At 46.4% G+C, this 12578-nt stretch overlaps 2 protein-coding genes and 1 long non-coding RNA gene across 9 annotated transcripts in view; 2 read left to right on the top strand and 1 right to left on the bottom strand.

The window, feature by feature from the left end:
* The first annotated feature begins 4405 nt into the window (after positions 1 to 4405).
* Positions 4406 to 6659, top strand: ptges (prostaglandin E synthase). The gene is made up of 3 exons (XM_040197081.2): positions 4406 to 4616; positions 4740 to 4822; positions 5841 to 6659. The coding sequence occupies exons 1-3, from the start codon at positions 4500 to 4502 to the stop codon at positions 6088 to 6090; spliced, it is 450 nt and encodes a 149-aa protein (XP_040053015.2). The 5' UTR covers positions 4406 to 4499; the 3' UTR covers positions 6091 to 6659.
* Positions 6660 to 7543: 884 nt separating this feature from the next.
* Positions 7544 to 9178, top strand: LOC144388222 (uncharacterized). Its single transcript, XR_013452519.1, has 3 exons — positions 7544 to 7740; positions 8859 to 8890; positions 9029 to 9178. It is a non-coding gene; the product is annotated as an uncharacterized LOC144388222 (long non-coding RNA).
* A 1013-nt stretch (positions 9179 to 10191) lies between these two features.
* garnl3 (GTPase activating Rap/RanGAP domain like 3) overlaps positions 10192 to 12578 on the bottom strand; it is a 41611-nt gene continuing 39224 nt past the window's right edge. For all 7 annotated transcript variants that reach the window (XM_078087943.1, XM_078087946.1, XM_078087944.1 and 4 more), the window contains one exon: positions 10192 to 12576. In XM_078087943.1, the coding sequence (XP_077944069.1) occupies positions 12411 to 12576 (166 nt within the window). In that variant the 3' untranslated portion in view covers positions 10192 to 12410. The remainder of the gene's footprint in view (positions 12577 to 12578) is intronic.

Here is a 12578-nt window from a genome sequence, read left to right as displayed (position 1 = left end):
CAGGGGAAATGGAAGAAAAGGACGAATGTTCTGGATAAATGTGCAACTCAAAAGCCCATTTTATGTTGCGTGTAATGAGGGAAAGGTGTTTTCTGTGGAGATGGTTGAGTGCGAGAGGCAGAGACTGAAAGTTTAACTGTTTCCATTTGAGAGAGAGAGAGAGAGAGAGAGGAAGGGAGGAGGAGGGGGGGGGTAACTCTCAAGTGAGCGGCTGTGATGTCATCTCCAGTCCCACACGCATCCGGTCCAGACCGAGGCGGACCGAGACGACCGGACTGCCGACCCGCCGAGAGACGTCTCGCGGGATACTTACTCACACGCTGACTCTGCAGGTATGTTGATGAATAATTGAAACATCCATCCCATACCAGCAGCTTTACAGGCCTGAGGCAGGGAGGGAGGGAGGGAGGGAGGGTTGCCCCCGCCCCCCCTCCCCAACTGTGTCCCTTCACTCGGATGGTTGTGGCCAGAAGCTGCCCATCCCATCCTCGTCAGCGATGGCATTTCGCACATCTCTCCGTGCACCAGTCCGCTCTGCATGATGAAGGTCAGGTGATCGATTCAGGAGGGGGGTGGAGGTGGGGGGGGGGGGGGGGGGGTGGAGATCTCCATCAATGAAGTGGAATGGTGACCAAATGGTGCGTTGGCATATCTGGGCCCGTGTGAAATGGAAAATGAGCGGCACGGATTCCCTTCAGGTCTGAAGGCGTTTAGAATATGTTGACGATGTTGATCACATGGAAGCATCGGTGTAACACCGCTGGCTGGAATAACAGCTGTCAGAAAGCAATTGGATTGCGCCAGGTTTTTATATGTTTGTAGAATTAATATCCCAGATTATAAACACTTGAGTGGTTCCCCCATGTTACCTCAGAGCTCAGTGGTAAACCTTCTCGTGCTGTGCTCACAGGGTGTTGCTACAAGTCGTCATAAATTACAGGGAGCTCAGGGGGGAATGCAGTAAAACTGTTCTAAATTCCTTCCATCTTTTAAATTATATGGCTATTCTTTCCTTTTGGCCTTGCACCAGCTTACTTGACGTGTTTGCGATGTCTGATCCGACACAAAGCTTTAAGTTGTTTCAAAGTGCACGACAAACACTTTGAGTGAGGCAGCTTTTAGTTTTTACGTCGCGAGCCGTTAAAAAGTTCTGCTCCAAATCTTCCCCGCTGGCTCTTGACTAGAAGGTTTTATTGCAGTTTATATACAGTTACAATTTAGGAGCTTTTAACTGGTCATTAAACTGTAACAATTTCCTACATATGACCTACATAAGTAAACACACTTTCCAGAATCTTATTTTTAAATTAGAGGTTTTCTGAAGGGACTTCGGACACACGACTGCACAAAATGAAGGCTGTTGTAGCTTTAAATGTTCACGTAATTGTATTCATGTTTTTAAATGCTTTTCATTCTTTGTGAATCTAGTTCAAACCTAATCTCATTCTTTTATTTCTTCAACTCCATTTCCCCCCCCCCCGCTTACATTTCCCATGTCTAATCATCACCTTCTTCCTCTAACTTGTCCACGCGTGTAACTTGTACATGTTGCATCTCATTCAACAGCTGCGCTGCATCAGGCCGAAGACAAGATAACTAGCAAGACACACAGAAAGAGTCACATTTGTCAAAGCTCCAGAACCTGCGTCCTGCACGCGAAAGATAAGAATCGGAGTGCTTGCAGCGTCGCCCGAGAGACCTCCGGGACGAAGCCCTGCTGGACCGGCCGCGGCCCACCGGCTCGGCCCCTCGCTCTGGGAACCCGCTCCGGGGTTTTAGCAGAAGGCGCTGCTGTAAATATTTACGTGCCGTGTCCAGCAGCTCTTAGAGACGGAGGACACCTTGAGATTAAGTGACTCCGTGACCTATTTACTGCAGGCCGAGCCGGGCGTGAGACCTTTTGTTGTTACATGAAATGAGTAAATGTTAACAGCAACAGTCTACACATATTGCGGCAGTAAAATATATCATCTAGCATATTCTACACACAATAGACGTCAGTAAATGTCAATGCACGATAGATGTGTCACTCACCTGGAAAACACGTTAGAAGATGCAGGCGAGTTAGTGAGGATGAGTCTGTGTGTAGAGTAACTACACTTGCATAGCCGCTCCCCTGACACACACCCACACCCACACACACACCCACACACACACCTTCCTATGGGCTGTGCAATGTGTTCCCGCGGGGGGCCGTGGAGCTCACCGCTCACCACAGAGTGACGGGCCTCCACTACACGTCGTCCTTCTCCGACGCAGAGGACTGCGGCGACGACAGCGGCTCGGCGGACTCTGGACCTCGGTGTAAATAAACATGAATGTATAAAAACTGCCCCACGCACCTCATCGGAGTCCACGGTGATGAACATGTTTTGTCGCCTCAGTCCAAAAACCAAAAGCTTGTCAGTTGGATTCAAGATTAGGCAAAGAAACCTACATTTTCTACTATTTTTTAAATACTTTCACTAATACACATGATGGCATTTATCACGCGTGATACGGATTCATTGAAAAGATGAATAAATCGTTTTAACGACCGTTCCACATTAAATGATGACAAATGATGACGTCACAATGACGTCATGGCACAACGTCCGATTCCCCTTGTTTCGCAACCGGCTGTTAAGCCCCGTGTTTTGCCCGCAGTGTTTCGTGCAGCGACCTTCTCAGCAGGAGCGACGCGCCGCGCAGAAGGAAGCGTGTGCGGGCTGCCAAAGTCAAAGAGTGACTACTCAGTTTATGAAATCTGGGTTTTTTCCATTTATATTTTGTGATAGATTAAATAGTTCTGCAATGTCCAAAATAAAGTGGTTAGATGTGTTCAATACATACTCTACCAGTAAATGACGATGATGGGATTTGATAAACACATTAAATAAGAAAAAAGAAGTAACTGAACTGAAACCCTATTTTCCAGTCTCCCCAGTGGCTCCATGTTCCAGTAAAACCAGTCCACTGAGTGTCTCTCTGTCTCAGTTGAGCCAGTCCACTTGGCTTCTGTATCCCAGTAGAACCAGTCGACTCAGTGTCTCTCTGTCCCACCAGTCCCCTCAGCGTCTCTGTGTCCCAGTAAAACCAGTCCCCTCAGCGTCTCTGTGTCCCAGTAGAACCAGTCCCCTCAGCGTCTCTCTGTCCCAGTAGAATCAGTCTGCTCAGTGTCTCCAAAGAGCCAGTCCCCTCAGCGTCTCTGTGTCCCACCAGTCCCCTCAGCGTCTCTGTGTCTCAGTAAAACCAGTCCCCTCAGTGTCTTTCTGTCCCAGTAGAACCAGTCCCGTCAGCGTCTCTGTGTCCCAGTAGAACCAGTCCACTCCGTGTCTCTCTATCCCAGGAGAGCCAGTCGACTTGGCCTCTGTATCCCAGTAGAACCAGTCTGCTCAGGGTCTCCGTGTCCCAGTAGAACCAGTCCACCCAGTGTCTCTGTGTCCCATCAGTCCCCTCAGTGTCTCTGTGTCCCACTAGTCCCCTCAGTGTCTGTGTTCCAGTAGAACCAGTCCACTCCGTGTCTCTCTATCCCAGTGGAACCACTCTGCTCAGTGCCTCCAAAGAGCCAGTCCCCTCAGCGTCTCTGTGTCCCACCAGTCCCCTCAGCGTCTCTGTGTCCCACCAGTCCCCTCAGCGTCTCTGTGTCTCAGTAAAACCAGTCCCCTCAGTGTCTTTCTGTCCCAGTAGAACCAGTCCCCTCAGCGTCTCTGTGTCCTACCAGTCCCCTCAGTCTCTGTGTCCCAGTAGAACCAGTCCACTCCGTGTCTCTCTATCCCAGGAGAGCCAGTCGACTTGGCCTCTGTATCCCAGTAGAACCAGTCTGCTCAGGGTCTCCGTGTCCCAGTAGAACCAGTCCACCCAGTGTCTCTGTGTCCCATCAGTCCCCTCAGTGTCTCTGTGTCCCATCAGTCCCCTCAGTGTCTCTGTGTCCCACTAGTCCCCTCAGTGTCTGTCTTCCAGTAGAACCAGTCCACTCCGTGTCTCTCTATCCCAGTGGAACCACTCTGCTCAGTGCCTCCGTGCCCCAGTAGAACCAGTCCACATGTCCTCCATGTAGGTAAAATCGGAGGGTTCACCGTTAGCATTTTAGCCGTTAGCTTAGCACGTTAGCTTCACTCAACCTGCGGCTGTTAGTGATGAAGACAGAGTGGGAATTCCTTTCCCTTGTTTACCTCCCCGTTAGAAACACCGGGAGTGATTCACCTGACGGCTCGGGGGGGGTCTAAAAAAAGTACCACGTGATCAATCCCCCTCCTTTGGAAAGCAGCTGTGGCCTCGGGGAGCACATTTCGTCTGGGATGTTGCGGAATTTTGAGTGAGACATTCGGATTCCTTTTTGCTCAACCTGCCGCGGCGGTGCGGCCCGCGGGGAGGAGGCGCGTCACGGCCGCCGCGTCACCGACGCGCCTCCTCCCCGCGGGCCGCTCTCACCTCTTAAAAGCGGCTTTTACGCACGCATCGCACCCACCGACCGGAGAGCTCCTCGTCCCCTCCAGCCGCGGCAGACTAATCACAGCATGGCAGCCCCGATAACGAGCGAAGCCTTCTCCTGCTTCCTGTTCTACGGCGTGCTTCTGGTGGTAAAAATGTACATTTTGGCGATAATAACGGGACAAGTGAGGCTGCGCAAAAAGGTGAGTGGCTGCGAATCACCAAGAAGGGTCGAAGGGTCGAACTTTTTTTCGGCGTGAGTTCTGCCGCGGCACGTTTTCACCTCCATGAAAACTTTTCTTTTCTTTTTCTTCCACCTTTAAAAGGCTTTTGCAAACCCCGAGGACGCGCTGAGACACGGAGGCTTGCAGTTCCACAGAGAGGACCCGTACGTGGAGAGATGCCGCAGGTGAGAGACACCGATCCCCCCATACAAGTACGCGTTAAAACTCTGTGGACTTAAATGGGATGGATGTATTTGATATGCTGTTGGGCAGCCCAGTCTATTAGTACGCATACACGTTATAAGCTCCACCTAAGCTTTGACATCAGAGGAGTGTCTGGCACGATATGGAAAAAAAGTCCTTTCATTGGGTTGATTCAGTCTGTGTATCTGATTAGAAAGATGTTGAGTCCTTCTACATAAGCTTCTGTGGTTTAGTTGTGCTTGTTACAAACCTCCATGGGCGAAATAATACAAAAAAAATGAACTGCAGTTGTCAATTTTTCACTTTGTCACAGTGAAATCTTTCCCTTTCCACATGCCACTCTCCGGTGGGATCATGTGACTTGCTCCATTGGTTTTCAACAAGAGCCGACAGGCTTTAGGGGATGTGCTTGCATTACTTTGTTTTAAACTGGCAGGAAATGATCCGAGGCCGCGGTGAGCCTGTTTTCTAATCGGGAAAGCCTCCCAAGTTATTTTCCAACCTCCCGTCTATCCGGCTCATCTCGAAACTGTGATCGGGGAAACAACTCGCTCTCATCCGGATCTATTACCCAAACTCTGGCTCGGTTATTGATACATGTTTGGGAGTCTCTACAAGACCATTTTCCACTTGGTCTGCTTTGTCAAATTTGATCTCCTCCGCAAGAACAATCTTGTGAAAAAAAAGTTTCCCAAAAAAATCCCAATGGGCTGCAGAGAAATGAGCAAAATGTTCCGTCCGATTGGTCGTGCGACTGGGCTTCCCAGACGCCGGCCACCACGTCATGCGTGCAAAACAAATCCTCCCAATTGTTGGATTCCTCACTTCCCAGGTGACTAAATATTCAGGATAATTACCAGAGAAACCGTAACATAATCCAGGATTTGAATGAGTCACTGAAACATGGCAGTGAGCCTCCAGTGCGTCACAGCTGTATCACAACATTAGAGATTGAAAACACGTGTAGCTAAATCGCCTTTTCTTCCCTTTTTTTCTTAGGGCTCATGTAAACGACATGGAGAACATCCTCCCGTTCCTCTTTCTGGGCGCCATCTACTCCATGACCGGACCTTGCCTGGCCGTGGCCCGCACTCACTTCCTGGTCTTCTTCGTGGCTCGCTGTCTGCACACCGTTGCCTACCTGTTCGGCCTGAAGGCGCCGACCCGCTCGCTGGCCTACGTCGTGGCGCAGATACCGTGCGTCTCCATGGCTCTGCAGATCCTAACGGCCGTCGCGGCGTACGCCTGAATACCCAGCGAGGGACTGAACTAGGTCTTTTTTTTATATAGAAGAAGCACGGGGAGGAAAGCGGAGAGGCCTCCTGTGTGGCAGAACACAAAAGACAAGACTGTCAGTGAGAGTGCAATACAAGGTGTGTGTGTGTGAACACACCACGGCCGGGTTCTGGGAGACTTTGTCAGTATTTTTATTGTTCCATCTACAATGTTGAAATGTGAGACTATCGTAACAGGCAACATCCTGTTCTGTTTATATGTAAAATCAAGATGAAGGTTGTTTCACAACTTTTGTGTGTTTGACCAGGTTCTGTTGAAATGAACCGAGGGAAACTAACCCGCGGTGCGGTTCGTCTGTCTGGTTACTACATTTTAAGGAAGAAGAAAAAAGGAATCCTATGACTGTTTGACCTGCAAAAGAATGTGGCAACAACCTGCAGAAAACAAAAATGTTGAAAGAATTGTTACCTGTGAAAATGTATTTTTAGGCTGAAAGTATTGTAATTTATTAACCGTTGTAATGTATACAGATAGGTTCTATGTATTTTTGTAGGCAATAAAACAATTGATGCATGAGCCCAAGTTTACTTTCAGCAGACTCTGCCTGCTCGTGCAGAAGGTTCCTGTTTAAAGGAGCCGTGCCCCACTTTGTGTGTTTTCACGTGAAAGTGAGGATACGAACGTCCGTGGCAAAGCTCCAGCATTCCTCCATCTATTATGTAAGATCTTTGGCTCTGTGCTGTGTTCGCTGTCATATTGTGAGGGGCCAGGAGGGATCAGGCTCGGCTTGGTCGTTTCTCAAACCCGTGTGAATTGATAATAATAATAATTTCTCAACCCTAAAATTGTTTTTTCTTCCCCTAGAAATGTAATTTCCAGTGAGGACTACGCTGGCAATTACAGTGCTGGGATGATTATGGAGTTTAGATTCCAAACAAAAGGAGAAATAACAAACCCTGTGAAGACTGGAAAAGCCTGATCCTTTGCACTGAGTGGGTGAATGAGCATTAGCGATGAATGTGGGTGAAACATAAAGCTGAAGTCGGTGACAAAGCGGTGTGACTGCATCCGGCATGCGTCAGCGCCGGGGTCGTCTCAACTCGCCCATCGCTTGAGGGTGAAAGGAAATTAGGCCTCGCTTTTGCTCTCTTTGCTCTCCCTTTTCAGCCGGTGAGGTAATTTGAGGAATGAGTTGTAGAGTCTGACTCTCGCCCAAAAATCACAGCTGCTGAGTGACTACAAAGTTACGAGGTTTTCCTTGTTTTCATGTCCGATCAGGAGATGACTTGTACAGTTTTTTGTTGCCGGTGGCAACTCCGTTGCCTGTGTTTTTAATGGCTGGGATGGTGCATTCACAGTAAATTTGCCAGTGTCAAAAAGGCAGTGTCAAACTATTTTAATTCTTCCGGAGTTCTTCCAACAATGGACAGAGTAAAATTGAACCAGAAAACTTCCAGTGTTGGTGAAAATAATCGGAGTTAACAGAGGTTTTACTCTGTCAGTGTTATTGACTCTCTCAGGCCCTGATTCAACACTGATTAGAGCAAGATACCTTCCAGAGTATCACAAAAAATACTCTGGAGAGCCCCGCCCACCAACTTTCCCGGTCAAACTGAGAATGTGGATTCTGCCATCGCCATCTTCCTCGCATCGAAATACTGTGGTAAGTCTTTCTACCATAAACTATTCCCGTTGTTTTTCTTCATTCCAGTAGAATCTGTATAAGAATAAAGGGACGTATTCATTCACCACACTAGTCAATGTTGGGTACGTGTCTTCAAATACCGAATTTCAAATGGCTAATGTGATATCGGGTCGGCGGTTAGCTTAAATGTAGCAGCCAAATGTCTGACCACCAACACCAAACTGAACAAAAACGACACGAGGTAACGTTAATGTCAGCGAGGACGAGCTGTCCTGGTGTGTTATGTGTCATGCTTGCACATTTATTTCAGTAAAATGAAGAAAAAAAGTCGTTGAAGCAGTCATATTTATTATTTCTATTTGAGCCGGAGCAAATCGCTTTAGCGTCACAATTTGGTCGAGCATAGCGGGACATGTCGCGGACATGCGGACGTGCCGCGGCTCCGAGAGGCTCGGTTCCCGTTAGCTGCTGCTGTAGCCATAGATATATAAATAGTAGACGCTGCATTGGCTGCTGATTTTTTATTATATTATATACCAGAATATTATTACTGTTATGCCTACTATGAATATTAAAATACGCCGAATCATGTTTTCGGTGTCATGCCTACAAAATCCCGTGAACATCCGCTTTTGTATTCAGCGAGTGACGCGCTGACACTTCGTTGCGCCAGCTGGCACTGAGTGGAGCGGGTGACCGGTCCAAGCTGGCGGCCCCGCGGCTCGTCAGCACCACTAGGCAGCAGCGGTCGATGTCTATTCTTTATGTCTATGGCTGTAGCTGCTGCTTAATTTATGCTTCCACGTTACGGCGGCGGCGGGTGTGGCTGTGTGTTTCTGCGGGTGCCGAATCCTTGGTGAGCCGAAGCTCATATTGAAGCGCAGGCTACGGAGAAGACGTGAATTTACAACACTGGTTCACCCACTGAGGGACCTGGACGAGCAAGTGCACTTTCGATACTTTCAAATGTCAGCAACTGCCGCAAATTACGTTCTGAGCGGACCAATCACAGCACTTCGGTCCACGTCAACTCGACTCGCAGTTAGATTTTTTCGGAGGTGCACGTCAGGCTACGGCGGAGGGGTCTACGTAGTTACGTAGTTACTTAATATGTATATTTTCATTTTTTCTTTCAGATTGTTCTTTAATGTACTGTGGTGCTCTGGTGGTAAGTAATAAGTTGATGTACTTGACCGAAAATGTAGTTGTGTTTGTAATTTTTAAAGCTGAAATAGGGTATTTTCAGGTTGTCAGCTTGTATGGGGTTGTAGATCATAATGTTGATTTCAGTTTGCTGTCTTTGCAGATACCATCATGTTGATCAACACATTCCTGTCATCCAGCACCAACCAAGATCTTTGCCACTGTGATAAGATGTGAGCTTTACATGTTTTAAGTTTACTTTTGATGCCAATATTTCATGTTTACTTGGAATAAATATGTATTACAGTATGGATACAATTGTCTGTGTGTTTTTCCCCCTGCATAGATATGCAACACTGGTAGGAGTTGGTTAAAAATCAACACTCTTTGGAGTGATTTCATAATCAACATAGTGTAAAGTAGGTTTAACACTGGAAAGGTTATTTCTTTTATAACTCTTTAGTGTTACATGTGAATAACACTATGGGTGTTACTTCTTACATAGTGTAAAACTTGATTGACACTTCTTAGAGTTAATATTATTACACTACACTGTACCTAGTGTAAAATTTTAACTCTTACCAGAGTAAAATTGACTCTGGAAATTTAACTCTGTGTTCAGTGTACATTTAACACTCTGTAGATAGGGACCATATGTTCACTGAGGTAGTGTTAAAATTGACTCTTTAAGTGTTGTATTAACACTGGCGATTTTACTGTGTTGTTTCTTGGATGTGGGTTTAAAGACAAAGTGAGAGACAGCGTTTAAGTAACCAAATAAATACTCCTTTATCTGTCGATTAGGTGATTTCATCAAAGTGCAGTTACATCATTATTTATCTCCACCTCGTGGCCACAATCAGCAGTAAATAATGTCGGAGGAATTTTGGAATGTTTACTTCAGAGCAGGATTTTTTGATAATGTCTGAAATACACGTGTGGATTATGAAACATGGTCCCCGAGACACAAACATGAAGTCCCTTTTTGCTGTTTGTGTGTCTTTGTACCCCTAATTTCTTAATTGACAAAGAAAACCCAGCATGAGATCAAGGCCCACCACAGCTTTATAACTTTATTTATATTATTATTATTTAAAATGTTTTAACTAATTAAGCCAGCCTGACATGTCAAGTCAAATGCATTATTTCTCTTATTTTGTTAAATCCTGGCAGCAGATTTTTTGAATAAGCTGCAAACAGAAAATACAATTTTAAAAGCACATCTGAACTACTGATCTACTGTGTAAAGTATAAACGTCCCGCGGGGTTCGATGTTTCGCAGGTAAGATATAGGATTTTTAAAATAGAGTGTCAAAACAAACAAAATGTTTTCATAAATATTTATTACATATCAACGAACAGAATCGACTACTTTCACAGCAGTGGTCTACAGCACTTGTTTAAAATAATTGCTCAAATAATATTCATAATAATATCAATAATAATATAGTTCAGTTTCATTTGAGGCCACATTTGATACACAAACATTTACAAGTAGTACTTGGCATTAAAAACAATGGCGATACAATATTTTAAGACACTTGGTGTTTTTTTTGTTCATTTTCTTTCATTTTGATATCACAGAGAGGTTCAGCAACAGTCTAAACAGTAAATATTGATTAAAAATACAAAGAACGGAACAAAAAAACAGTGGAAATGCCAAGGGGAGGTAGGAACAAAGAGTACTTGACAGAAATACAAGAGAAGTAGGAACATTATACGTGTGGGAAGCAGCGTCACAATCCGTAATGGTATCCGGCAAGTCACCCAGAGTAATAAACACTAAAGTACCTTCTTAAACCCCCCCCCGTTCTTATACTTCCCTTTATAGTCTTTCTGAGTTGTGTTCTAGTGTTCACACCGATACGGGCGGGAGAACAGGAGGCGCGAGCGGTAAAGATAAGGAGGCTCATGCAAGTTCCTCGTGCTCACGTTAGCAAAGTCCGAAACCCACTGCTCCCAGTCTGCGTTGGACCCCCAAAGAGCGCTCGCCTTGGGCCTCACCCGCTGCCTCACATTGCACCACTCGGAATCGCCTTTCGGTTTCGTTCGCACTCACTCACAGGACTTATGCAACGAGTGCGATTGAGTACCGGCTGCTGAAACGATGTGGCGGAGCTGCACTGCTTGGGAAATGTTCGATGGATGTCTGGGAGCTAAACCGCCATGCCGGCATCACTTTATAAGAAGGAGCGCGTGAATAAAGTATTTAGGAGTTGTGATTGAGGGACATCAGGGGTGTGTTGGTCACGGCGGAGGGACTCCTGGGTCAGAGAGTTCAGTTATTTTAATTGCAAATCACTTAAATTGTTTAAACTGAACAATTAAACTGTTCTTGCTCCTGACATTTTTTTGCCGGCGTAACGTTGGATTGAAAGTCAGTTTTTCTACGCTTTAGTAAAAAAGAATGGTGTGCGAGGAGGGGAAATGATGACATTGAAGAGACAGTTTTAGGTTTAAAGAGTTCTTCTTGTGACATCACTCCACTTCTCATCGTTCCCGCCACTCATTTGAACGTGGTTGAAGAAATCCTGAAGACGCACGTTTTGAAACGTGCGAATAGGGCGAATACCACGAGCGCCATGACGATGTCCTCAACCGGGTTGTGGTTTGACGTTTGTTTACGATGTCGCAGACGTTAAAGTTTCCATGGAAGCAATTAGGGAGCAGAAGTCCCGTTACAGGAAGCAAACATGTCATGCAGTTTTAAGAACGCCTCATTCTTATGAGTGAGGAACCTCCGGTGAGTGAATCTATCCAGGCTGAATGGAGTTGTGGGACGCCATATTGTAATCCGATGAGGACTACAATCATGGCTGCTACTGTCAAGACACCGGGTGGCTGTGAGAGGAGTAGATCAGTGGAGGATGCTGGGAAATGGCCCATGTGGAAGACTTTGCCCCCCCCGGCCGTGTCTACCTGCATACTGTGAATCGGGAGAATAATGACTAGGATGTGCAGAGAGCATAAAAATTCATACTGTCACTAAATATTGGAATAAAATTGATTTTATAATATATCTATAAATATGCATCACAGGCATACGTGCCTGTCGCCGTCTATGCTTTTTCATGTATAAACAGATGTACACACACGGAGCATATCATACAACATTTGAGAGTGGATCGGAAATAATCACATAATATACAACACATAATAAGCTCTAGTAAGACGGGGATTTTTGTCGTGCCTTGGTGCGCAGATTTACATTCAGTTTTGTGTTTTTGGGATCAATCCGGTAACATTATCTAATAAACCACGGGCACCTGACTCAACCTCAACCGCCTCTTTGGGTTATTCTCCTGCGGCGCGCACACACACACACACACACACATAGCGAGCCGTCACACAGTGGCGTGTGCACGCAGGCATCTTCCACCCCCCCTCTGCACTCATCTGGTCTAATGACTGGGACACAGGGATGCAAAACGACAAAAAAAAAGGCAAGAAAACTCATTTAAAAACCATATAGATTAAAACAATACAAATAATAGTGACAATACAGGAGCGGAGGGGCAGAAAAGTGCAGGGCGGGATTGTCTCGTTCACTTCAGGTCCAGGATTTCTTCTTCGAAGGACGTGGACAGGGCGAATGCGCTGGCGAGGGGCGGGCTCTCCTCTCGCAGCGCCACCATCTCTGGCTCGGCCTCCGAGCTGGGCGAGCGATGCAGCTGGACCTCCAGGTCTTCTTCGACGGACTCCGAGGCCAACCT

The sequence above is a fragment of the Gasterosteus aculeatus genome, chromosome 14 (assembly GCF_964276395.1).
Source record: "Gasterosteus aculeatus chromosome 14, fGasAcu3.hap1.1, whole genome shotgun sequence".
Classification (NCBI taxonomy): Eukaryota; Metazoa; Chordata; class Actinopteri; order Perciformes; family Gasterosteidae; genus Gasterosteus; species Gasterosteus aculeatus.
Note: the sequence above shows the minus strand (reverse complement) of the source record. Positions and strands in the feature narration are given on the sequence as shown.

Excerpts from the sequence above, each read along its gene's own strand:
- ptges (XM_040197081.2), top strand. The coding sequence starts at position 4,500 with ATGGCAGCCCCGATAACGAGCGAAGCCTTCTCCTGCTTCCTGTTCTAC. Across the intron at positions 4,617-4,739 it reads AAGTGAGGCTGCGCAAAAAG|GCTTTTGCAAACCCCGAGGA; the intron begins GTGAGTGGCTGC and ends CACCTTTAAAAG. Across the intron at positions 4,823-5,840 it reads TACGTGGAGAGATGCCGCAG|GGCTCATGTAAACGACATGG; the intron begins GTGAGAGACACC and ends TTTTTTTCTTAG.